General features: G+C 56.0%; 1 protein-coding gene across 1 annotated transcript; it reads right to left on the bottom strand.

Annotated features, from left to right (window-relative positions):
- Positions 1-269: 269 nt before the first annotated feature.
- On the bottom strand, positions 270-26,812 carry LOC115333637 (wiskott-Aldrich syndrome protein family member 3-like). The gene is given in 11 exon segments (XM_029996873.2): positions 270-10,228; positions 10,847-11,093; positions 11,095-11,230; positions 11,683-11,825; positions 11,827-11,950; positions 12,371-12,546; positions 12,694-12,811; positions 13,153-13,306; positions 13,446-13,580; positions 14,931-15,089; positions 26,669-26,812. Coding segments are annotated over 10 exon segments (1,524 nt in total). The 5' UTR covers positions 15,064-15,089; positions 26,669-26,812; the 3' UTR covers positions 270-10,070.
- Positions 26,813-26,835: the final 23 nt, after the last annotated feature.

Raw genomic sequence — 26,835 nt, 5'->3', positions numbered from 1 at the left:
GCCTCCAAGCACGAGGATGGAGACTTTTCCATCAGCAAGCCATCCTCTGCCCTCTGATTAGCCAGGCGGTCAGGGATTAAATACCCATGCGAATGAATTGATCTTTGAGAACTGGTTTCTCCAAAAGAAGGGTTATAGAGAGATCACAGCTTTCTGCTGCTTCTTCTGTGCCCTGGCCTCTAATAGAGAAGGGAGTATCACAGAGCTGATAACTCACAGCAAAGGCAGCCAGTGAGGGCAAGCTGACAAAAAGCCAAACCCAAATCTACTTTAACCTCTTAAAATCTTTATTATTTTTTTTTTTTTTAATTAGCACATGCATAAAGTGTCAACAGTTTGGGATTAAGATGACATTTTTTGAACAAATGTAGTTACAAGCGGTGCTTCAGATCGTTCCAGGTTTCCTCTCTACACTGTACAGAAGAAAGCTTGTGTTGCGACCGACGTAGTCCCTACCTTTCCGTCATCGTGTCACGACAGGCAGAACCCACAACACTGGGGAGAAATACACTTGTTCACACGTAGCAACTGGGTACGGTAGATAGATACAAGCAGCAACATCTACTCATCTATTGACTAAGTGCACATGGCTAAAAGACCCCATTAGACAGTGAACATCTCCTTTTTTAATGTCAACTATATAATAATGGAAATCAAGTTATGGCCTGTAATGGGTGACCCTCCCATGGGAGAGACGCCTGTCTCCTGTCAGCTGCTTCTATCAAACGGCAAGTCGAAGGAAATACAGGTAATACTTCTGCCGGTATTAAAAGAATGAGCCTTGAGCACTCTGGGAAGCCAACCGCAAGGTGCCAGCAGGCTGGCACCTCTCTGTCCCCGCTGTGCTACCCCTGCAGAGCCAGAGCCAACCTCCATAAGGACCAGCCCCAGCCCTGGCTCCAGGCTGTACGTATGATCAGCCAGCGCCAAAAGGGGGAAAAAATTGCTTTTAAAATGCTCGGCTCAAGCTGGCCGCTCACAGGTGCTCTATTTTAGGAGGATCGGTTGCCCCAGTGCTCTGGGAGGTCTCCCTAGCTTGTAGCTGCTGAGTTTGGGTAGTGCAGAAGGGTTTTTGGGGTGTCTGAGGTGCTCCCAGCCCAGCTTGGACTAGCCTTGATCCCCAGGCTGCCGGGTGCGGGGCACAGGAGATGATCCTCTCCTGCCTTCAATGCCCCCCAAAATAATGCTCCTGCAGCGCCTGGCCTCACCTGGAGGTGCTTGTGCTCCTACTCGCTCCGAAGGCGATGGAAACCTGGCAGCGAGATGGCTCCTGTCCTGCCGCAGCAGCTGGCATTGCTCCGACGGCCCCGGGCTGGGACAGGACGAGGAGGAGGAGGAGGAAGGGTCTCCAGCCCGAATGCTTGTCCCACAGTGGCAGCAATGCACGTACCCTGGAGCAAAGCCACCAGCGTGTGCATGTCCCACAGCGAAGCGGTGACAGGATTTGTCCCCTCCCTGCATGCCCACCGTGTCGTCTCGGGGACCGTCCCCTTGCCAAAGGTGCAACGTTTGCACGTGCACCCGGAGACGTGCGGTTGCCGGAGCACGTTTCCCTTGGGTCGGCCAAGATCGGAGTAAAAGCTGCTCCCAAAACTCCCCCTGCGCAGCTGCGGGGGTAACAGCCCGTGCGTAAAGAAGGAGGAATCCCAGCGGATACCTCGGGGTCTGGGCAGGTCCAGGTTTCCACCCAGGTGAGGACAGGCTGAGCATCAGAAATGCTTGGAAATGTTCTGCCCTTCCCCAGCTCGACGAGCCCACCCTCCCCGTGAAGCCCCCCCGTGCTCCTCGGCGATACAACAGGGACCTCCAGAAAAGGCACTTGTGTCAGTAAGGAGCTGCCCCGCTGCTGCGGCCTCACTGCTCTCCCGACGGGAACACCGAAGCCGAGCCCCGCGCGTGACACGGCACAGCCGAAAGCGGAGGGGAGGAAAGCACCAGCGACGCTTTAGCATCAACCCAAACTCACGCCGGGGATATCCTGTGTCAGATTGCCCCGGGCAAGTCAAGCAGCCCCCAAAATGAAGGAAGTCTATTAAGATGAGGAGCCATCAGCCCCGAAATGCTCCTAAAATGCATTTCGGAGAAAAAGGTTTCTTTCTGGTGGGTATTTTCTCTCTTTTTCCTAATCTGCTCTGATCTGAGATGAAAGGCACCACAAAGAGAGGCCCCATTTGTGGAAAACTGGCCAGAACTAAGGGTAGACCTGAAACATCCCAGTATAAAAATAATTTTGGTAAGGGTGATGGTTGATGCTCATAACAGTATGATTTTTGGAGACCTGGCAGGACTGTGCCAAAGATGCGCCCGCTGCCAGCGGGATATCAACAACTCCTCAACGTACATCGAGCTCAGAGCCTACTTCATGTCTAATGCAAGATTTTTATGGTTGCTTGGTTTTTTCATAGCAAGAAGTGACTTTCTAAGGAGTGAGTGTTCCCAGCTGAAGCATCAGGCATCCACAAGCACCAGTAACAGGTGAAAATCAATGGGATTTGAAACACTTGAGCTAGGGTGGGGCCATCAGGGACAAAAGTACCTCCTTGTTGTACTGTGGGCTGGTGTGCTGCTTGCTCTGTTCTTAAATGCTGGTTTTTGAAAGTGGTTATGGTAATAATAGCTCAATTTTTTGGTGGCTAGCTGGGAAATGATGCTGGGTCTGACTTTCCCTCAAGGTCCAGGGGAAGGAGACAGAACACGTTTTCCTTCTGGAAATCATGTGTAAGTTGTTTGGGTTTTATTTGGGGTGGGGGGTGTTGTTTGGTTTTAGATTCCTCAACTGAGTTACCCCAAGTCAAAAGGTAACTTTTAAATTGTTCACCTTAATGTACCAGCATGGTTTATAGGCTGCAGTCTGTGGTCTATGAATGGTCTGGAGGAGCAGGTTGCTGGAGCTGCTGCCTTCTAACTATTGAAATACAGCAGTAACAGCTGTGCAGCCTGGTTTTCTGCAGTTAGTTCACATCATTCCCTCTCAGGTCTTTATTCTGCAGTATGTTTTATCTTTATTGTATTTGAGGGTCAACGCCAAAATCAGAAAAGGGCCAACAAAGATAAGGGAGAACACAAGCAGGCTGCCCTGGCTGATGGGCAATGCTTCGGGGCTGTAACCTGCCAGGGTGGATCCACAAGTAGTGGTGCTGCAAGCCTGAAGGAGGGGATGAGGCAGAACTACAAACATGCCAGGTTTGAAGAGATGCCCAGTGAGAACCTCCACCATCCCCTGGCCCAACACAGGGTCACAGACAGTGCTCCTCTGATGTTTGCCTCCCTGCTTCTCAAAGCCTTCTCATGGTAGAGCCTCTGTGACCTGTTTCAGGGTTTCTCCATCCTTACTTTGAGAAAGCTTTCCCTGAGATCTGATTCAACTCCTTTCTGCCACAACTCAATCCCGTGCCTTGTGCTTTAGTCCAACACATGCACGGAGAACAGGTTTATTCTCCTCGCTGCCCTTTGTGGCTTTGCACAGGGTTTTACCTACCTGAGGTTTTTCCTGTTCGGAGTGGTGGGAGCATAACCAACCTAAAATGCCAGGCTATTTTCTTTCTATTTTGTTTCCTCCTCTCTGCATTCTTAATACTTTCTACACAGCTGAGTGCTAGAACTACTATTGGGCTGAAAGTCCCCCAGGGCCAACCCAGTCCCCTGGCATTGCTGCTGTGGGAGAGGTGTGCAGGGAAAGGCTCGCTTCACACACACTTGGGTTCACAAGCCCCCAGACACAATAGGCAACGGCAGATTTAAGCCTCCTAAAAGCAAAAGACTACAGAGGGACCTCTGGCTGCTGCTCTGGAAGGTGACACCTGGGGGAAGATCTCTATTAGGAGAGATGCCCATGGGAGGGCGAAGCATCGGTGATCTACCGTCATATAGTGCCATGGAGATGTCTGTGGCCTCAGGGCCCTGTACCAATGTAAGACAGACATTAGTATTGATAATGTCACATCAACATTGCCTTCAGGGGACACCGAGGACAAGCATGCCCCATCCAGGTCTTGCCTGGGGATTTCCTGCAGCAAGAGCACTAGTGACAACACCAGGATAGCGTTCTCCTTTGGGAACGTCGTAGTGTCCTCCTCCCACCCTGCCTGTGGGCACGGTATTGAAGGCTTTGGGGCAAACCCCTCACTGAAGTTCTTGACTGTGGTTTTTTCCTTCCCGCCCCTAGAAAAATGCAGGCACAATTCTCACCTGGAGAAAGTGGAGCTTGAGGGAGTGATCCTCGACAACCTGGGGTTTGTTAAAGGAAGATCAGATTCACAAAAAAACACCCCCAGCCTTTGACTCTCAAAGATTGAAATACTTCAAAGTCTAGGCTTGGGTGTAAGTGCCTCAGGGAGGACAATTTCTATGAGCTTAGAGGCCATCACATGAATTGCATGGGCAGCTCTAACTGTCGGCAGGTAGCCGCAACAGTGCACCTGGGCATGTTTCTTATCACACGTGTGGTCATCCCAGAGGAGCACAGCTGTCTGGAGACTGGGAAAGGCCCACCCAAGGGCATGGCGACCTATTCGGAGACAAAACCAGCATGTCCTGGCACTCCCGTACTTTGCTCAGGCACTTCTGCGTGGGGATAGCGGAGTGGCAGGAGAGCCCCACCGCTGGCATCAGCGGGGGGGATGCGGTCGTGGTGCTGGTCGTGGGGTCACCGAAGGAAGGGACAACAGTCCTCAAGGTGCTGCTGCCCAGTTGAGGGTAAATTCATGGGTGAGTGAGCATTTGAGTCTTCTAAAGTGCAGTGCAGGTTATATGGTCTTTGCTGTAAACTGTAAACTCCTCAGGACAGAGTCCTTGCCCTTACTTTTATTTTTTATCTGTAAAGTGACATGCCACCCGAAAAATCCTTACCCTAAATAACAACAACAACTACTACTACTACTACAGGAAAATAGGAATTGTGGTGAAAGGAACAGCCTATGCTCCCCTTGCCAGCATCCCACAATGGGGAGCACTTCTCATGGCCCTCCATGGTCCACCCACAAGGAAATGGCATGGTGCTCCTGCCAGCCACGCACCTCCGGAAAGCACCCTCCAAAATACTACCTCCAGTGCTACGACCTGCCTCCCTCCAAGTGAAACTTCCATTTATCGTTCAAGCTGAGGTGTTAATTCAGGCTCTGTTCCCAGGGGAGTCTGCAAAGCTTCTGTTCAGGCTGTTGGGTGTCTTGAAAGGGAGATAGAGATGGAAAAATTGGTGGGAGGAAATTTGAGGGCTCTTACATGAAGGGAGCGCTCTGGAGAAGCTGCGTTCAGCCTTATGTTTGTCACCAGAATAAAACCTTCCTGGGATAAAATAGCTGCAAAAGCAGGAGGTCTTGTAGGATGTGATGCTTGCTCCTCCCTAGGTCTCTGCCCAGGGTGGAAAGTTAGAAACTACCCAACCCCTTCTTCCTTCAGGACACTGATCCTCTAAGAGCCACCAGTGTCAACAGCCAGCTCCAAAGTTCACTCAAAATCAAGGAGACACTTGAGGGTGCAACACTGGAACATGAACGCTGCCAGACTTCCACCAACTTTCATGAAACTTAAGCGAGACCAGACTTCGCGCCTGATGTAGCCCTCACAGGCAATGACTGGTGTACCATGGGCACCATGGTCCCCATAATGTCCCTTTTCGGATGAATCAGAGGTGTCCTAAGAGGTTCCTGATGGACCTCAAGAACTATAGCCTTCCATTAATATCTCTAAGCAGAACCAAGCTGGCTTATTTACTCTTCCACTGACTCTGGCCCAATTCATTTGTACACATGCAGGATATACTTCCCCCTGTTGGCAGTCTTATTTATTATTTTTAATCTATGCCCGTAAACTGGCAAGTAGGAGAAAGCAGATAAAATAGAAAGAGGATCTCTCAGGAGATTGGTTGGGCTCGTTAAATGTTTGGCACTCTGTGATTATCTGTTGGCAATGAAATGCCACTGCTATATTTTAACATGGAGCACGATACCTTAACGTACAGGAGAATCTCCTCAGCCCACTTCTGGTACACTTGAGAGAGGAGAAATTCAATCATCTGTGACCTGGATTGTATTTTTAATGGTTGCCAAGCTAGATAAAATATTTAAATATTCACTTTTATATCGGCCCACATGAGGATTTGAGCATTTCAGGTTGTGTAACTGGCCTACTTTTGGAAGAGTATATGGAAATTGGCACATATGTACAAAATATTGAGTACGCAGCATATGGGTCAGACAGCCAGTGTTAATTAGTATGGCACAACCAATTCCAGCAGAGCTAACCCAGCCCAGACCAACCAAGGAGTTAGTGTCACTTGTGTTGGATTTCATAGGTCACCTGGGTAAAAAAGAGATGAATGCACCTAAAATAAAGATGGTCGTCCTCAAATGTGGCTGAGTCCCTCAAGCAAAGGCACTGAGGATGTTGGCCTGCCAGCAGAGCTGGCCTTGCAGGAATGGCTGTATCATGAGATTGGGGCTCTCGGTGCCACCATGGGCTTGCCTGCCTCGTGGCACTGCCTGGAGAGAGTTAGGAAGAGCAAGGTGTGCCATGGTCAGACCAGAAATGGGTGTCTACAGCCCGCACTGACTATACAGGTTACTCCTCCACCAGCTACACGAGAAACCTGAGCAATGAGCTCCGGTGTAGACATCTCACTGGGGAGACGCTACCTGTGGATCAGCCCCATCCCTGGTATTGAGACAGCTTCAGTGGAGCTGAGGCAGTTGAGATCCCTGGAAGAGCTGGATCGTGATGTCTTTGAGCAATGGGCAATGCTGGGAGGTTATGGTCCTGCCGACTTGCGTTGGAGCTGAGTGTGTGAAATGGGCTTGTGTTATCAGGGGCTGGGAATTTCCTTAAGCAGAATATAAAGAGTGAGGATGTGCTAGGATGGCCGAAGGGGAGAGAGTGGTGTAAGAACGTAAAGGTGCGAGGAAATGGGGGTGAGCCTTGCTACCCGCACCCCTGAGGCTCCCAGCTGTGCATCTGCTCTGCAGATGTGGCTTGTCCACAGGGCAGGCAAGGCTTGAGTTGTGTGATTGTCGAGCGCTTTGCCATGCAAAGGCATCGATCCTGATAGTAGCACGGGTTGACTGACTGCTGCCAACCCCAAGCATAGCAAAGTTGCTGCGAGGTGACAGGGAAGTGGGAGGCTACAGGGACAGTCCTGACCTGCCACACACCAATGGTGCCCTACCGGAATTACCACAGTTTCACGTGATACGCACTAAGCAACTAGTGCACGAAAAGAAGGGACCCAGTCTTCTAGCGGCACTCTGCTCCTCTCCAGTTCCCAGCAGGATCAGGTCAGCTTTGCAGAATTGGGACAGTCACAGACCCGAGGGACGAGCCAGCCCCACATGTCCCAGAGCCCCTTCCCTGCCACCACGTGCTGGTGGGACTCCTTGGCTCTGCCCGAGCCCCAGCTGGGCCCCCGCAGCCGACTCTGCAGCCCTTCAACCACCGTAACAGGTAACAGCAGCTCCGACAGCCCTCTCTTTCTCACAAAGGCTTATTACTCTTTCTAAATTATCCAGATAAACGCCATTTCTCTTCACATACAAACAGTATTGTGATCGCATCTATATTAATAACACTCCACAATAAATTCTACCCAGGTGACTGCTTAAATGTTGCTCTGAATTTTTACAAGACTTTCTTCTGAACTTGCTCTAGCCCAAACGCCAGCTGCCTTGCCAAGGAATGCCCGTCGCGGGTGTCGCAAGGGCTCTCTGCCTGGGCGGAGATGCCAGGCTTTGGCCAAAAGGTTTTGCAGCCGGTTCTCTGCATCTCAGAGGGTCCGCATCGGAAAGGAGAGCTCTCGGTGAGCACCAAGCATCAGGAATTTCCTGGTCACCTGCAGTACACCATGTCTCCCTGCCTCCTTTGGTCAACCCTGTTTCCTCAGGGGTTGCGGATGAGCTATTCCATGTGTCCTATTGCTCCGCTGCTTCTTGCTTGCCCTGCCTGCTCTGCCCTGCCCTGCCTGCCTGCAGCAGGAGTTCGGTGAAACGGGAGGCACGGAGCCTCCCTGCCAGCTTCCCAGCAGGCTCACGTGGGAACTGGGATTGATCCATACGGCTAATCCCATACTGCTGGGTCTTCCTCGCGTTGGGAGAGGCTGTCCCTTGACAGGCAGAGCAAGACGAGTGCCTGAGCGGGTTAAACGGCATCAGCGCTGCCGAGATGGGGAATTCTGGGGTTAAATCTGAGGATTTTATTGGCAATTCCTGCTCTGACAATCAGCCCTGCTGAAGTTAAGGGGAGCTTTCCCTAAGGAAAGGGGAGCCAAACCGAGGGATGTGGCCCATGGCAGGGCACCCCCATCAAACCCTTCCCCACCCACACTTGCCCTCTCCCACATCCATGCTGCTCCTCTGTTCAAGCCCCCCACTCAACACCACAGCTCGCAGCCCAGATGTGGAGATGCAGGAGGTGTCATGTCCAAGGGACAAGAGACCATTTTGTGTCAGTCAAGAGACGGGAGGGCTCCGGGGGATATTTCTCAGCAGCTGGGCAGGGGGTTCATCGCATCTCACCACAAAGGGTTTCTCACCAGGGGGAAAAGGAGCAGAGGCTTGGGGCATCGTTCAACACTAGCATTTCTCAGGGTGAATTTAAGGATCAGCCTTCGAGCCTTTTGCTCCCAGCCATATCCTCCCACCTCCTTTACAGGTCTGGTCGCTTCTAGATAGTCAAAATACTACTTTTGTAGCCATCACCTACATGGCTACCGGGAGAGCCGGGGACGTGGGCTCAGAGCCCAGCTTCTCCCCAGAAGAGATGCAATGTGGGGACTCAGTCTTCCCCCATCCAGGGACTCGCAGTACATGGGAACACAAGGGACAACTTTGCAACACCATGTCGGGCAAGTCCATGGCTGGTCCTGGCTCATTTTCTGCTGGTGGGGAACCTCTCCCAGCTCTCTGCAGGCTTTTACTCCTGACTGTGATATTTTCAGTATTCCCCACCCCTGTGCTCTGCCCTCCCGTGCCTCCTTCGTAGCTGCATCAAAAGCCTTTGATGAATCACGCTCTATTTTGATGAGCAAACTGGTATTATGAGCACTGTGGCGGGGGCCCAGCTCTCCAGGCTCCCTCGTCAGTGCCTGCCTGTGGGGTAAGGTAAGGGACAGGGCAGGATCAGGCCAGGGGGAAATTAGTGCCTGGGTCTGAGTTGATCTCAATTTTACGGGCGCAGTTTGTGGGGCTGCAAAGTGCAAGTTGAGAGTTTACTTAAAAGCAGCAGTTTGTCTAATTAATTTTTTCTTTCAAATAACACTGAAATGGTGTGGTGCTAAGGCCAGGGGGAGTTGGGCTTGGGGAAGCTCCCTGGACACCTCTGCTCCCTTGCCAGCAGCCCCTTTCCCCCCTGAGGACAGCACACATTGCACCTTTCAAAGCCTAGACAAGCGCTGTGCCTCCCTGCCAGCTTCACAAGCCTTGCCTTCACCCTTTTCTCCCAGAAAAACTGGTCCTAAGGATGGAAACGGGCTCAGGTCACCAGCGCCTCGGTCTTCTCCAGGGAGCACCAGCACGACGGTGACCATCCCTACGCGACTGCCGTAAAACGTGGTGCATCGCTCTATGGGGAAGGAGGCTCCTGCCCACAGGCAGCCTTTGGAGCTGCCTGATTCTACGAATGCAGGCAGCAGAGCATCCCCAAACCCGGTGCCCGGCCGCCCCTGCGCGCCCGCCGTGGCACCAGCTGTGCAAACAGGCTGCTTCTCCAGGAGCTTTTCGTTAACGTGTTTAACATTTAGGTGAAAAAGCGCTACAGCCTCTGGGTTTCCCTTCTCCAGCAAAGCACGCTCAGGGCCAGTCTCTGGTCTCGCTCCAGGTGTAAATCTGGAGTAATCCTATTAACCTGCCTCCAGAGCATTTTTGAAGTCATTAAACGTGAAGGTGCTGCTAATTTCTGGTCTCACTGCCTCCGAGGTGTATCCTACCAGTGCTGCTGCTGCCCAAAGGGTTTTTGACATAGTGTAAAAGCAAAGCTCCTGAACGAGCGGGGCCGCCCGCGCTTGTTGGCATCGACGCTGGGGAAGGCGCCTATACACACCTGGTACGGAGCCGGGGAGCTCCGCGCCAGCCCAGCCCCGGGGCCCCTCAGTCCGACCACTCGTTATCGTCCAGCTCGGAGTCGTCGTCGGACTCGCTGTACTCCACCGCGATCCGGCGGGACAGGATCGTCGCCACGTCATTGCCCACGGGCTCTTTTTTGGCCTCTTGTTCCCACTGCTCCTGGACTTTCCGGAGTTGGATTCCTGCGGTAGGAAAGGGGGGAAGGTTTTAGGGGCAACGTGTCCAGCACCCATGGGTGCACCCAATGCGCAGCATGCCCCCAGTTAAATGTATTGGCTGAAACGGGGTGGCTGCAGCCCCCTTGCAGGAGGATGCACACAAATATAAAGCTATATGAGATAATAATGAGATGCATGCAATTATAAAGCTATATAATAGAATAAATCTCCTCCTCTGCTTCCATTCAACCTGAAGAGGTTGAACCTTCTCAAAGGTTAAATCTGCCATTCTATCTGAAGATTTGCAGGAGGGGAAATGCGAGAGACCTTCAGGCACGTTGTCTGCTACAGCCTGCAAGGAGGCCACGAGCACAAGAGCTGCCAGTCACCCCCGCGGGGCTCCATCCCACCCCCGGCAACGGGTTTCCCCCATCTCCCTCCCATTGCATTTCTTTCCCTCCCCAGTTCCCACCCGGCTGCCACCGCCTTCACGCATCACCTGGCCACCCGCGGCTCATCTTGCACTCAACGAAGCCCATGCCACCCAACTCTACGCCAAGAGGTATTTTGCCACCGTGGTGGCAGCGCTGGGGACCCGTCCCCCCCCCCTTCCTTCCCGCTGCCGCCAACCCCGCCGCTCACCCCTGCGGATGGCTGCCAGCAGGTCGCTCCGGGCATCGCTCATGGGCATCAGCGGGATCTGCGGCTTCCGAGGCTCCACAGCGGGGGCCGGCGGCGATGCCGAGTGTGCCGGCGAGGCGGCGACCGCGGGGGGTCCCGGCGGTGGCGGTGGGGGTGCCACCGGGGGTCCCATGGGGCCGGCCTGAGGTGGGGAAGCGGAGTAGGGGCCGGGGGGCGCGGGGGGCGGTGAGGGCGCGTAGGAGGGGGGGGGCGGCCGAGCCGGGGGCCAGCGCGGGGGGAGCCGAAATGGGGCTGTCGAAGGCGGTCTGCGCGGAGGGGATGACGGGCGGCGGGGGCGGCGGGGCGGGTGGCACGAAGTACTCTGCCATCGGCACCGGCTGCGGGCTGCAATGGGAGGGCAAAGTCACGTCAGCGGCATGAGAAACGACAGCACCCAGCACCCAGCACCCATCCCGGGCACCCAGCACCCATCCCGGGCACCCGACTGGCTCAGCTGTGCCTTGGTTTGCTCTGGTCCCCTGCGTAAGCTCTGTCCCACGGTCACGGAGGTGGGGGGGCTCTGCCGGTGAGATGGGCTATGGGGCACGCGGTGGTGGGAAGGCAGCCAACAGCCCAGGGGAAAACGGTCCCCTCCAGCCACCTTGTCCCCTTAGCTGGGATGAGGTTACCCCAAAAGTGCTGCTGACTGATTTGTCCTCGTGTCTCACCGGCAGTTTCGGACCACGGCGGCTCTCCCCGCTCCATCAGCCCAGAAATGGGGGGGTCAGAGCCCCACCAAGCCCCCCTTCCCCCGGGCATCCCTCCAGCAGGAGAGGAGAGGCAGGCTGAAGCCCTACCCGTAATCCTTGACTAAGTGAGGTCTTGGCCCGTTGAGGATGGCCTCGGGCGGCTGCGGCGCGTGGGGCTGCTGGAGGCGGTTGAGGCTGTTCTGCCGGCTGCCCGCTGCCGGCGCCGGGCGGTAGACATGCTCCTGGGGGGGGGGCGGCTGCCAGCACCCCCTCCTTGTGCTCCGCCGGGGCCAGGTGGGACGCCGGGGCCAGCAGCTGTGCGGGGTGGTTGGGGCTCGCCGGGTACGAGTGGTCGGCCGCGTCCGACGCGTAAGATCTACGGCACAGGAAAACCCAACGGTCGTACTCCTGGGAGGGGGGATGGCTGGGCCGGGGGGGCAGGGGGACACGGGTTTGGGGGTATTTTGGGGTTGAGACAACAAAACAAAAAATGGCCACAGAAATATAGATGTACAAGAAAGCGGAGAGATAGTGGCGGGAAGGTGGAAGCCAACAGAGCTGAGCCGGTCTCTTCCCTTAGCTGCTAAATGGAAAGTGCTCCGACTGTATCCCAACACCAAGGCTGCTGCTGAGGTCCAGGATGCGACCCCGGGGGCACGAGCTGTCCATGAAGCTACCATGGATTTACGGCTTATCACCCCAACCCTACTCTGGGCAGCACATCCCCCCAAAGATGGAGAAGAAGAGAAAAGCAAAGGAGAGCCAGTGAGCTAAACGCGTAGTAGGTAAAACCTGCCTATTATCTGGGGACAGTGATCCTTCCGATGATGCCATGTGATAGGGGGATGGTGAGAACCTGTTATCGGGTCGGAACTCTTTATCATACGCCATCATGTTCCACTCCAGGCGCCGGTTGCGGGCTTTCCTCACTTTCTTCACCTCCCGGGTGGAATCCTCCACCAGCCGCTGCTCCTGGGGGCACACACAAGCTGCGGCTCCATCTCCAGCCCGGCTCCTCTGGACCGTGAGCGGTACCCAGGGAGCATCACCCAGCCCTGCGAGATGCACCCACCGCAATGTGGGGGGGGGAGCACCCGGTGTCCCCCGCCTGCCCGTTACCTTCTGCCTGCGCTTCTCCTTTCTCTTATCTTCTGTCGCCTGCAACATTTTCTCTTTCCATAAGTTGAAGAAGTAGGAGGGGTCGGTGTAGAACTTGAGGCCGTCCTTTTTGTCATCTCTGGGGGAGTGGGGAGGGAGGAGAAGGGGTTATCAGCCACAGGAGAAGACCCCCCCTTCCCCTGCACAGGGTGGCTCGGTACGATCATGGCCATAAGCTGTTGCCCCACCACGAACGTGTCCAACACAGCGGTCACTACCTGCTGTACCACTGCGTGGGGTCACTCATCCCAAGCACCCTACACAATGAGGATGGTGGCACAGCAACTGGAGAAATCAGCCTCTCAGCCCCCACTAAGCAGCAAATGGGGTGCACCCCCGATGCCTCTCCTGGAAAGGGCCCCCCAGGACCCTCCAGGACCCCCTCGGTCCCCCCAAGGAGCGATGCACCAGCCGCCCTACCTGTAGGGCGTGAGGATGTTGAGCGGCGGGGGCTTGTCGCAGCGCTGGTACATCTCCATCACCGGGTTGGGGATGGAGTTGCGAGACACGACCTGCTGGTTCTGCACCGTGGAGCTCTTGAAGGCTTTCCGCATGTTGATGTCCTGCAGCGAAACTGGGGGCACGGGAAGAAGATGGGATGCAGGGGTGAGCTCAGCCCCCCGAACCGGGCGCAGGGGGTGGTCCGGCCCTGAGCACACATCTCCCACCCACTCGTGCCTGGCCGTCACCCCAAAACAGCCCCAGCCCCTCACCTTCCTCCACAGTGGAGTCCAGCTGCGTCACCTTGATGACCAGCAGGTCGACCCTCTCCTGCAACGAGTTCATCCGCATGTAGAAGCTGTTGGCTTCGTTGAACAGCTCGCCGAAGATGTCCTCCGCGTGCCTGCCTGGCAGAGGGCAAGGCGCGCCTGTCATGGCAAGGGTGGCAGCCCTCTCCCAGACCGTCCCCTCGACCCCACGCCTCCCCGCCAGCTCCGTGGGGCTCTCTCCCCAGCCTTGGTATTTTGGGAGTTGAGCCTCATCCTCTCCTAGACCTGGCAAAGTGCTGCATGGAGAGATGGGGGGCACAAACGACCCAGCTTTCTCCTGCCCCCTCCTCTGCGCACGAGCATCCTTTTCAGCGACAGTGGTACCCGCAGGAGGCGATGAGCCATCGTGGTCCGTGCCCCAAGAAAGCTTTCGGATCTACCAGGACAGAGGCAGCCAAAAAACTACCATCACACAACATGACCTGTGGAAACCCAGCCCTGAAGCTTGGAAACCGAAAGCAGGGGAGCGGGGAGAGTGCTACAGCAGGGAGAAGCTGCAATTTGTTTCTCTTTAGCAGTTATTTTCCTGCAGCACTCAGTGCATTGCTACGATAGCGCTTTATTAGGGCTATTATTATCACAGGGCTGAGCGGGGCACCTGGCAGGCTACAGCACCCATCGTAGCCCAGCACCCATCCCAGCACAAGCACCCCAGCTCCTTGGGGTTTCCTCCAAACAGCTCCTGAGATCAAGGTGCTTTTGATATCTGCTCAGCCTGTCACCCGGCTCGGCCATTTGTATTTGATTCCTTTTCTCCTGGACAAGGTAGCCATGGCCTGAGCACCCATGGGTGCTGCTCACACGGGCTGCCGTGCTTCCAGCAGCTCCCTAAATACAAGGTTTATTTTTCTGGGACTATTTTAGGGAAGAATCTAGTTCTGGAGGGGGAAAAAGAGGAGGAGCCCTGAAGAGCCTGTGCTTCTCTCTATTTTAAGTTGATATTCAGCAGTGAAATAGGTTGCCCCTATTAATGCTCTCATCCTCCCCTTTTCTGCTGAAAGCAGTCCCAGGGCAGGAAGACAGCTGAGGATTTAGACCTTTTATATAGACCTCTCTTTCACATAAACTCCAAGATTAAAAAGAATAGGTTGGGTTTTTTTAATCTTCGTCTGACCTTCCTATTTCTGGCCAAGTTGAGAAGTAAGGGGCTCGCAAAGGCTTTCCGTCCCCCACTGCACAGACCAGCTATGGGAGGAAAACGGATCTTAAAGCTGCCACCAAGTCCCCACTTTGGGCTTGGCCATGAGCACCCTCCCTTTTTTATTAGCTGGATAATTCCCATGAAATTAGGGGTGGCTGCAGCCTGCACGGCTCTCACGTAGCCCCCGTTTCTCTGTCACTGGAACCGGAGCGAGCGACCGCGGCGTCCCGCCAGCATCCCACCACCCCGTCCCCATCCCACGCTGGGGTCACTGCGCCGTGACTTACTGAGGCTGCCCAGCTGCTTGATGATGGCAGCCAACGTGCTGTTGGTGACACATTCCAGCTCACTCGTCACCCCCTCAGGAAGAGCCCCCCGGCATAGATGCCGGGGCTCGATATTCCTCTTCACCAGCGGCATGCTGCCGGCGAGCCCTCACGCCTCTCCTGGGCAAAGGAGAAAGAAAGAAAAAAAAGAAAATACACAGCTTTTGCCAGTTACCTACTTTTTCTCCCCATTCCCTCTGCTCCCTGCCTAGGGGACTTGTCCCTCCCACACCGGGATACGGAGGATGCAGCCCGCACGGCGGCACCAGGGCTTTTCCACGCAGGGGATGCTCTGAGGGTGCAAACCTCTGGATGCCAGCAAGTATGGGGATGCCAGGATGGAGGTGAGGACCACGAGGGCCCTGTCCCTATCTTGTGCTCCGCTGACAAGTGCCCAGGGAGCCTTTCCCACTTACCTTCCCGGAGCTGCGCTCAAACCAGGAGCAAACCCCCACGTGCTGCAGCCCTTCAGCCGACCCCGAAGAGCCTCATCCAACCCAAACAGCAGCCAGAAGCGAGCAAGCGCTTGTAATGCCATTATTTCCAGCTCAGTGCAAAGCTCTCTGGGGTTTTATTTGTGCATGCACTATGCCGAGGCAAGCTGCCGCAGCCAGCTCGCCCCTACTCTCCGCAGCATCCCTGCGTGGCCCCCCCAGCATCCCTGCGTGCCCCCCGCTCTGCCACCGTCTGCACCTGAACTGGGGATGGTTCGTTTTCCACGGGGCTCAAGGAGACGTAGGGAGATGCTCGCACCCAACGGCCTCATCTCCAGCGAGAGCACCCGTGGGAGCTGGCGGGGAAGGACGAAGGACGGGCACGGCGGGGTGGAGGGGGGAGCGCTGGGGGCAGGTTACCCCGCTGACGCGAAGGGTGAGTGGTGTGAAACAGGCTGAGAAAGGAGAAGAAAAAGGAGCATTTATTAACCACGGTGGTGTCTCCTGGGGCGCTGCAGCCTGGGACTGGGACACGGGCAGGCACAAAGCAGGCGGTGACTCCACAGGCTTTGCACAAGGGGGTCTTACGTGACACGAGTGCATTGGGCCTCAGCTCCACTCCCAATGCAAAGGCAAACTGATGACTTTAGCATTGAAATTGCTGTGAATTGGATCCCGGGCTGATAAGGACCGGAGAGCATGAACAGCCTTCCCAGCTCCCAAATACAGCGAGCTGAATCCCCCTGTTTCACATCCTGGGCAACCCCCATCCACCCCATCTTTCACAAAACCCCCGTCGGCTTTGGCAGCAAAGGAAAACTAGTTTCCGAGCAGAGCCATTAATAGCTGGGAGCGAAGCAGCCGGGCACCGACAACAGAGCCAGCAATTCTGACCATGAACGGAGCCAGAAATCTGCAGAGTTCACATTTTTTGGCCCCAGGAGCGTTAGACAGAACAGTTTCCCATTGATAGCACCCGGCCAGTGCTCCCGTCCCCCCGCCAGCTCCTCCGCAGTTTTCAAATGCAAATTCAAGCTCCCTCCATGAAAGAGCCCAAAAATTGTTTCTAAATCATTCATATCGAGCTTCCCAAAGGGCTGATTGTGCTCCTAGATCTTTACGTACGGGGTGAATGGCTGGGCTCCGCTCTGCCCCGGGGCAGTCGGGGTGCCGTGGGAAGGACCCCAGCCCTGAACCCTCCTTAGGGTTGTGCGATGTTTTGGGCTCAGAGCACATTGCGTGTCCTCCGGCGCTTCCCAAAGTCACTGAACATGGATGGCGGGGCTGGTACTGTCCCTGGCTCCCAAAAAGCCTTAGAGGTTTCTGCCAGCTGGCTGTTTTTCAGCTGAGAAAACTGTGACGGAGTTTGCCGGGGAGCGTCTGGATGTCTGCTGATGGATGTCTGCTCTGGCCACGTACAACCCCCCTTTCTGGGCACCCCCTGAACCCTCCCCGGGCTGCATAAAGAGATGAGTAACACCGGCAGCTTCACCCCAAGCTCGCTTTGAGCTGGTTTTATGTGTCACCCTGAAATGCGCACTCAGAGGCTGAGCCCCGGCATGCCCCCACGGGGGGTTTCCCCCCAAGCAGCGGCTGCAGGGATGGGAGAGCACGGGGCAGAGCGGTTAACAAGCTGCTTCGGCCCAGCAATTAGAAACAGGGAACAAAGAGCCATTCTCAGCATCCGCCTGGGACACGGCCACCGGCACCCAGGGCTCTTTGTCCCCATGCAGGGGGCCAGGGAGGAATCACGGCCACCCGCTCCTCCATCCCCCGTGGGGACCCCAGAGGGGAATGAAGAAAAAAAAGGATTTGAGGTCTGAAACTCTTCCCAGCAGGGACAGACTTGAAGAGGGGCAGAAGGTGGGTATGTGGTCTGATAACAGCATTTGAGACCATGCCATGGGAGAGCGTCCCTGGAGAAGAAAGATCCCTTTAATCTGCCCCCCAAAAGCCCTAACAAGACTCAGAGCTTGCAGCAGAAGAAACCAAGGAGGAGTTAGGCACACATTTTTAGGCTAGGGTAGCTGGGACAGGCAACTTTGGCCGAGCCACGGGAGAAGCTGCTTTTTAACCTCCCTGATTAATGGCTGCTAACAGGAACGCAGGGATTAGAGAGCCCTGCCATCCCCTCCCGCGACAAGTGCCATCTCAACCTGCTGTAACCGCATCCCTCGTGCACCAGCAGCACCAAACCTCGGACTTCTGGGTTGAAAACCCAACTTCTGACCTAAAACCCGCCATCTCAAGGCCTGTCCCATCTCAGGAGACCAAACCACTTTGGGCGGGGATGGGCTAGGCGCGACACCAACTTAATTTCTGCCCTCGCAGGCACATCTTGCTCACACCTGCCAAGAGGCTGCGCACAAATCCTGAGTGCTGGCAGCTTGGCCTGAGCCCCAGCAAAGGGATGCTCAGTGATGCCCAGTGCTGCTGCTGCTCGTGCTGATATTTTGGGTAATTTCCAAGCCTTTGAGGGGGTGATTTTGGTGGCAGGTCCTCAGACCTTCAGGAAAGGGCAGGAGCGGGGATCTGCCGGGCACGGAGGTGACTCCCTGGTGCACGAGGGAGAAGCCCTAACATGGACAGAGTTAGGCCAAGAGCAATTCATTATTTCTTCCATATGTATCGCCATACCGGACCCCACCTCAGCGCTCAGCACCGTGGGCCATTGCCAACACACAGCGTGCACCAGGCTCGGCAGCGACTGCTGTGGCACCCCCAGTACAGCCCAGCTGGGCATTGCCGTGCCACCAGTAAAGCCACATCTGGGCAGCTGCGGGGCCAAATTGCCATCTTCTCATGGGCACTACCAGCCCTTGACGGCCCTAAGCAGCTTCACCTGGGACCTACAGCCCACCCACGGGCCCAGGAGGTTATTTAAGCTCAGCTGGGGGTACTAGTCCTGCCTTGAAGGATGCTCCTGGCCACGTCCTGCTGGACCTCACCCCTGCGAGCATCTCCTGCCCCAGGTAGGTCCCTTGGGTGGATGCTGGCACCGGGGGCAAGTCCTGGGTTTGGCACGATCTTCAGGGCGGGCTTTGGACCTGCGTCGCAGCCTTGTCTTTGTCCCTGTCCGCTTTGGCTTCTGCCTCGCGGTCGCTCGATTCTGGGTGCATCTGGGGCTGCCAGCAGACCCCGCTGCCTGCTCTGCCTGCAGTTCGCTGGCCCTGGGCGGGCGTGATGGCGAGCCCCTACGCTGGGGTCACCCCGGGCTCCCGCTCGCCTTCCCCCTGCGGCCGCCGGCCCCGCTGCACCCCGGCAAGGGCAGAGGCGGCGAAGCCGGGGCAATGCCTCGCTCGCAGCGCTCGCTTAACGCGCGCTGCGGTGACCTTGTCCTTGTGCCGCAAGAGCACAGCCTGGGCGGGAGCAGCTGGGGGGCTACATCAGCGCTGCCCGGGGGGGGGGGAGACTTGATCCAGGGCAGGTGGGATGGCCGGCCATGGTGTCCGTGCTCAGGTCGGGCATCTGGAAGGGTTCTCCACCTTGCTGGGCTGCTCCAGGTTTGGTGGAAGGTGTTCGACCCTGCTCAGGCAGCCCTGGGCTGGGCTCTGTTGTGAAATGCCTGCTCTGGCACGGAGGGCGTGAAAAGGAGTTCCTAAAGCCCTCCCTTGGGATACGCGTGTCTCTCGTCACCGGTGACGGCTGCTTGTAGGTGGGGATGAGCTCTTCCCCTCCTGCCCTGCTCCTGCCCTCCCCTCCAACTGCGGCTCAGGTGATGTGCCAGCCCTTGAGGCTTCGGCTCTTTCTTTCCTCTCCAGCTGAGAGTGCATTAGGACACGCAGCCGATGGCTCCGAGGCTGTGGGGAGACCCCAGCCGCGGTCGGCAGCGCTGCCCTGCCCGGCTCAGCGTGGCCCCTCCGATCCCACCCTTCAGCTGCTTTGGGATAACGGTACAAGCCCCGATGATGCTTCATCTTCAAAGCTCCGCTCAGGTTTAGGTGGTTATATGGGCTTTTCCAACCACCCTCAGCAAGGTTCGCTTCTTTCTCACGCGGTGGCCCCAGTTTCTTTAGGTGCTGGCCGCTCCATTGGTGCAGGACTCAGAGGTACAACCTCAACCAGCCAAACTTCTTGCAATGACCTGAGCCTTCCCATTTCTCTGCACTTCTACAGGGTGTTGTTGTAGGGTGAGCATCTCCTCTGCTGGGCCCGGGAAATTCAGCCAGATCCTGGTATGGCTTACATGGACTAAAACCCATGAGGTTTTGTTGTCTCCTGAGTGGAAGCAAGGAGCCCTCGGTGGGATAATGCTGGCGTCGGGCTGCAGGAGGAAGAAAATGGGAGCCACAAACTCAGCAGGAATTTCCTGGAGGTGGAAGGCAGGAGGAGTGGGACTGGCCGGGGGCTTCCCGGGAGCTGCTGCCACAGTACAAGCACGCTGCGGGGGCTCCTCCATCACTCGCCTGCTCTCCCCAGCTGCTGAAAGAGTCGATAACTCTAACTCTTGCTGTATTGGAAGCGTCGCAGGCCAAAGGCAGCGGTGACAGGCCAAGGAGAGACTCACTGCTGCTGATGGTAACTGGAAAGCACCCACGTCTCCACGGCACGTAGCTGCTTTTCCAGTTAGCACTTTGCAGTTTCCATAACGCATCTGTCAAAGCTCCTCGACACCCCACCGGGGCAGCGGCACGGACCCCCCTGAGCTGCCTGTGCTCTGGGAGATGCATCGGGCTGCTCAGCCCAGTTCCCCACCGTTGCTCTGTCTGGCGGAGGGCGGCTCAGAGCAGCCAGCGCATGGGACTGCGGGCTGCCTCGCAGCCCTCTCCAGCCTGCGACGAGCCTTGGTGTTGGTGTTCCCCACGGCCACGAATCCACCCCGATGCCTGCTGTATCCTACCCAAGCTGGGCATCAGCTTGCAGAGATGCAGCCTCCCACCTGCTTTCCAAACCAAGCGAAGGAGCTCGGAAAGGAACCGTGTCCAGCTCGCTGCTGCCTGAGCAAAGATCGGCTGAGATGCCCAGGCAGGGGAGGTGATGAGACCAGAAACAAGCTTTATCTTCTACCCTAAGAAGCTGATTTCCCCCAAGGAGCAATCAGCAAATTGACCGCAGCATCCCAAATCCCAGAGCTGCTGGTGCTACTGAAGAGCAGCCCCTGCTTTCCCAGACCATGCAGGAGAAGAGCGCAGGAGGGCTGGAGAATAAGCGCTGTCCCAGACCACGACTGCCAGCCCCTGGTCCCTGCAGACCAGACTGGCAATGTGCTTTGCAGCTGCTGGCTCACAGGTGATGCCTACAGCTGGCTCCTTCCAGATGTCATCCTTCATCTTGGCAGCCATCACATCTGGCAGCTTAAGTCCTTGAGGTCTGTCGGGGGCAGAAAAGCAGCTCTTGTTTCATAAGAGGGTCGGAAAAATGGAGTTTTGTGTCCAGCCGTTGCTCCTTATATTCTTTGCAATAGCTTTTCATGTACATAACTCTCTCCTCACCTCCTCCACTGCACCCCCAAACCCACTCGCCCTCTCCCACTGGGCAGGGCATCGAGCTGTGACTTGCAAAGCCAAGCTGGATTCCTGCAGCAGGTTCCAAAGTGGCCTGAAGGATCATGCATGCTCTGGATGGCCCTGCAAGGAGGGACAGGCTGGGTGACAACATATTTCTCAGGTGCTGGCTAATCCCAAGAAAAATGTTTGGTTTGGCAAGTGCCGGATACCTGCAGTCTCAGCCCCAGTGCCTTGCTTCATATTGCATGAGAGAGGAGAGGAAGAAGTCCCTCTGCTGCCACTCTCCTTCACCCAGCCAAGGTGGGAGAGAAGGCAATTTTGGGGTTCATTTTCTATGGCTGGGTGCTCCCTGCAGAAGAAACCCGGACTGGGATGGAGCCATGGCAGAGGTGAGCAGAGCTGGGCTGGGAAGGATGTCCATGTTGCACCCCACCAGCTTGCAAAAACAAATCAGCCATCGAGGTGTCTTCAATACCTTGCGTGACGGTATTGAAGCACGGCACCCAACCGGCTGGATGGCGTGTGAAGCAGCAGCCGAGCCTGTACAAGGCAGCCAAGGAAACCTAATTCACCGGGTGTCAGACGGCCAAGACAAACCCTGAGCTTGGATTTGGGGAGAACGTGGGTAAGTGTGCAGTGAGCACAGCCACGCCAAACACCTAAAGACTGGGAGTTTGGGTCAGCCCCTGCAGCTAAGCTCAGTTCTGGGCCAAGCCTTGGGGACAGTCCGTTTGCTCGGTTCTTGCAATCAAAGCTCTTACCCAAACTGGGTTCCCCAGGGCCCTGCTGAGCCCCGAGGACCAGACGCTGCCAGGAACCGGAGGCTTTTGCAAGGGAGCAAAAGCTTTGGGCGGATGCCAGGAGCCAGAGTACTGCGAAAAACCAAAGTGGTATATTGAAAATCTATTATCCTTGAGCAAAAGACAAAAAAGTTTACCAATGAATATCGAAAGAATAAGAAGTGCCAGATCTCGCAATGCCTGTTCAGGACAGCAACCTGTGTTTCGGTGCAGGCACCCTGGGAATGGCGAGGTGGGGATGGGCTGTGGGGGCAGAGGGAGAAGGAGACACAAGGCAGTCCTCAAATATTGAAAGGAGCGGAAAAAAACCTGATTCTGGAGTCAGGAAAAGGACAAGAGGTGGAGGTGACACTCAGCTGGGCTTGTACGTGCCTGAAGGAGCTTGTCCTGTAGAGTTTGGCAGGACAGATCTGGTACAGGAGAGGGCTGGGAAGGATCCCTGGGGTGTGCAATATTTCTGAGCGGACAGAAATAAGTGGTAGCTGCAAAAGCAGCAGGCTTTTGAGCTGTTGATTTGTGGAGCTCTGCCACAGAGCATGCTGGAAATCGGAGAGTTCAAGGAGCACCAGGACAAATCTGCAGAGGACAGATGGCCACCGGCAGCTACCTAAGGGTTGAGGGGCAACCTCTGGCTCAGGTGGCCCTAAACTTCTTAACCTCAGATGTCTGGCTGATGTGGGCCATGAACAGCCTCGGGAGGGAGAGCAGAGTCTATGGCTTGTAGGGGCTGAAGCTTTGGTGTCTCAGAAAAAAATCAACCAGCAAAAACTGTGCAGGTGGCTCTTTGCAATGCGGAGAAACCTGCTTGCTAGAGCTGGACCAGATCTGCTGATTTACTTCACACAAAATGGAGCGTGATCTGCACCGCAAGGACTCGTTGCTCTAATTTGCGAAATACATCTGCAACCACTTTTTAATTTGTTGCTAGCCCAAATGACTGTGAACACTACCAGCATGACAAATGTCATTGCTTTGTGTGAAGCTGATAATCACTCCAGAGCTATTGTCCAAAGGTTAATTAAATATATTAAAACCGGCTGGATCTCAAGCATTCCCCTTGCTTAAAATAAACCAGAGGGCAGATCTTCAGTGAGAGTAAACTCTCATGATTGCACTGAGGCTGATGGGCACAGGAGAAGCAATGCCACTGCCTGCCCCCTCCTTGAGACCTCTGCATCCAGAAGGAGTCTGGCTTTACAAATGATCTGGGGCCACGGAAAGCACCCCAGCCCCATCCCGAGCGAGAAGGGTTAGCACATCTCATGGCGAAGCATCGGGTGGCAAAATGCCTCGGGGACTGAAAACCCCCAGGACGTGGGATGCTGCTTCTGGTCCCCCATCTGCAGGCTATCGGCTCGGGGGAGGCTGGAAGCCAGGGCTGTGGACTCGCTATTCCCACAGCACATGTGAAATGAGTTGAGAGGTCTCAGCCCTGATCCTGGGTGGCACGGAGGAATATTTGCTGTCAGCCAAGAACGGATTGAAGCTGAGCTGCAACTGCAGGGAAAGGGTCAGGCCCTCCGGCCAAAGGGAGGAGGGATCTGGACGCCGGGCTGGCCCTGGGGCAGAGCTGCATCCCTCCCTGGGTTGGGGCTGAATCGGTGACCTGTGCCCCACCGGGAAGGCACATCTCCCGCTCCGGCTGGGAGTGCTGCCCGCACCTCTCCTCCGGTCCATCTGCAGCTCTCCTCCTCTGCTAACTCAGCCAAAGGCAGCTCTACCACGGCTAACAACTGCCAGGAGGCTTCAGCGAACGAACACTTCGCAGCAAAGTGCAACATAACGCTAAATCACAGCTAAAAATATTCCTAAAGAGTTTTATTAGTAAATGCCACAGTATTTTTTTTTCTCCCCCCCCCCCCCCCCTCTACTGCAAAATGTTTCAGCTCTAGGAACAGCACTTGACTAAATTGCCTCTAAATCTCAAACGCCTCTGAAGGCTGGGCTCTGCAACACCAACCTTCACCAAACAGCCTGCTTAGGAGGATGCCATAAATGCAACCGCCTCGCTACCTTGGGGTTAGTATAAAAAGCTCGTCCTAACAGGCTCCTTAATGTTTGTTATCTAAATGTTTCTTTACAGGTATACAACTAGCAAACACCAAATGGGCAAGCGGGTTTTCAGGCAGTTGTTTTCCTTGGGTTTTAGTTGATGTGGGGTTTGGTTCTGTTGTTTGATTTCTCAGAAATGGGGAGCCCTCGGTGTCCCCTAGCGCTGGTCAGGGAGCTGAAGGCCACTTCGTCGGGTCCTTCCCATCCCATAGAAGCTGCTGCCAGCCCCGGGACAGACCCACCACCATCTTTTGGCTTTATTACTGCTTCGGATACAAACTAAATCCATGCAAACACAACGCCCTGATACTCTAATGCCAAAGGGAGAAAGGGGTGAAACCCAGGCATGAATGAAATGACGCTGCTCCGTGCGTGGCTCCTGTGCTAGGACTGCCTCGGAGCGGAGATGCCTGCCTTGATCTTCAGAGGAGTCGGGATGGGGCGGTGGGAACAGCAGCACAGATCCAGGCTCTGTTTTGGCTGGAAAAGATCCCCGCTGGCCCGGGAATCATGTGTTGTTTTTAATGACTCTTTATCACCAAAGGAAAATCTTCAATGACATTTTTTCCCTTTTGTGCTCAGCTCATTAACAGAAGGATCTCTCTCGCTCGCTGGTGGTTTGTGTGAGCAGGACGCTGCTGAACAAACCAGCCTTATTCTCCCCCAATATAGAAGGCGCTTTGATAAACCCGGGAAACCCTCGGTGAGCAGCAAGGGTCTTTCTGGAAACCCGGCGCTCGCTGCCTTTGGGAACAGCCGCAGGACCAGCATCTCCAGCCACAGAGCGGTCCCAGCCAGCTCAAATGCGGTTCCCTGCCGGGGCTGTGCCATGTTCCCCGGGTGGTCCCTTCCCAGGCTGCCAGCGCTTCTTCGCCTGCCGGTGCTGTACATGCAGCCCTGCAAAAATCCCGGTGGGATCTGGGGGAGCGAGGGCAGCTCCCGCCTGGGAGCTGGTTGCATGCCCTCCGCTCACCGAGACGTGCAAAACGCTGCGGCTTTCGTCCCTGGGGTGCAGCTCGGAGGGTGGCTTTTTGGATGAGCAGCTCTGCAAAAAACGTTCTTGCCTTTTTTTTTTTTTTTTATTTTAACACTTTTGGCGTGAGGGCTGTTGTTCGTAACTTGTCAAGATCTTGGCACCCGCAGCTGATTTGTCATCCACCATAAAATGGAGGATGAGCATCTTTGGTTCAGAACTGGGCCAAGGGAGATGACAGCTCAAAGCAAAATATGCTTCATCTCGAGTTTTCTCTGTGGGCTTCAGCTCCTTGGGAAAGGAGCGGACATTTGGGGTCTAAGTTGCATCACAGGCGTTATGTGTAAGAGCCCTTAGCGTGCTCTGCGTTTGCGACAGAACAGCACGGTGCACATTAACCTTCTAGCTGCCAGATGAAGTTTTGCCGGACTGATGCTGTCTTCAGCCTCCCCTAATCACCACTATAGCGGATGCTACTGAGATACAGAAATGCCATCAAAAAAATGAAAACCAGCAACCTGAGGCAATGAGATGGCAATGAGATGCAGCAAATGAGGGGTGTGCCTTGGCACACTGAAGTTTTGAAGATGAATTATTAATTCTGCCATTGCCAATCTGCCCATCCATCCAGGTCCTGCGCTCCCCTCCTCCGGCTCGTGTCCGGCAGCGTATCCGGCAGCTGGCTGCTGTATGCCAGGCAGCCGCAGACAAAGCAGCCACAAACTACGCTAAAAAGCATCTTAATCCATAGGTATTTTATCACGCTGACACCACCACGAGGCAGCAAGAACTCGAGTTTTAAGCGATAAAATTAAAGCTCCCTGCAAGTAGCTGAATCACCGAGCATGGAGGCCCAGGCTCTGCACCCTTGGTGGGGGGGTGCCTGCCTGCAGCCTGCTTGTGGGGTGCCCTGGGCTGGGGGGTTACTGGGGGGGGGCTCCAAACCCCAGGGAGGGCCCTGGGCTGGGTGGGGGGGCCATGCGTGGCAGGTGCCACCGGGCTCCTGCCCTGCTCGGCCCTGTCCCCTCCGCTTCCCCAGCCTCACACCAGGCTGCAGCCCCCCCCCTTGCCCCCCCATTCCCCAGCCAGGGGGTGATGAGCCCTGCCCTATGCTGGCTATAGGTGCCTCTCCCTGCACAGGCGACCGCGGCCCCAGCTTATCGTCCACAATGATGTAAAAACGAAAAGCAGTGGTGGATCCTCCCTCCCCAAGATGCAAGGATGTAAAGTGATGCTCCCACCCGCCCCCCTCAACGCAAGGGTGCAAAGCAGCCAGGTACCCCCCTCTCCATGCAGGAATGCAAAGTGACAGCATCCCCCCCTGCCATGCAAAGGGGCCTGACCCCCCCTCCCTTGCAAGGTTGTAAAGCTGCTAGGATTCCACCTTACCAGAACGCCCCCCGCCCGCCCCCCATGCAAGGATGCAGAGGCCCAGAGCATGGCGATGCAAATGTGCAAAGTGCTTTGGGGACCCCCCACCCCCCATGAAAAGGTGCAAAGCAGCCTGACTCCCTCCCTTCCACGCAAAGGTGTAAAACGGTGGAGGACCCCCCCCCACACCCCCCATGAATAGGTGCAAAGTGAGGAGGACCCCCCCCCCCCCAAGGATGCAAAGCGACACGGACTCCCCCCCCCCCCCCCCCCCCCATGCACGGATGCAAAGCTATAGGGGACACCCCTGCAATACAGGGGTGCAAAGCAGCCCGGACCCCCCCCAGTGCAGGGAAGCAAAGCGGTGGAGGACCCCCCCTCCATGCAGGACCCCCCCCCCTCCATGCAAGGATGCAGAGCGGTGGGGGCTCCCCTCCCTGCAAGGATGCCCCCCCCCATATGGGGGACCCCAATAAAAAGGCTGCAAAGCACCTCCCCGCCCCCCCGCGATGGTGTGTGATCCCCCCCCCCAAGAGTGAGCTTGCATTTTGGGGGGGGGGGCGGGAAGACACCCCCCCCCTTTCCCCGTACCGCGTCATTCCCGCATCCCTCCCCCGCTCACCTCCGCCGGTTTTTTGGGGGGGGGGGAGCGGAACGGGACGGCGGCTTTGGCCGGGGGGGGTCTCTCTCTCTCTCTCGGCGGCGGCCCCCCGGGGTTGTGCAGGGCTGCGGCCGCCGCCGTCCCCGCTCCGCGCTTCTCCGCGCTTCTCCGCGCCGCTCCGCAGTGCG

The sequence above is a fragment of the Aquila chrysaetos genome, chromosome 21 (assembly GCF_900496995.4).
Source record: "Aquila chrysaetos chrysaetos chromosome 21, bAquChr1.4, whole genome shotgun sequence".
NCBI classification, from domain to species: domain Eukaryota; kingdom Metazoa; phylum Chordata; class Aves; order Accipitriformes; family Accipitridae; genus Aquila; species Aquila chrysaetos.
The sequence above is the reverse complement of the archived record's forward strand: the minus strand, read 5'-3'. Positions and strand labels throughout refer to the sequence as shown.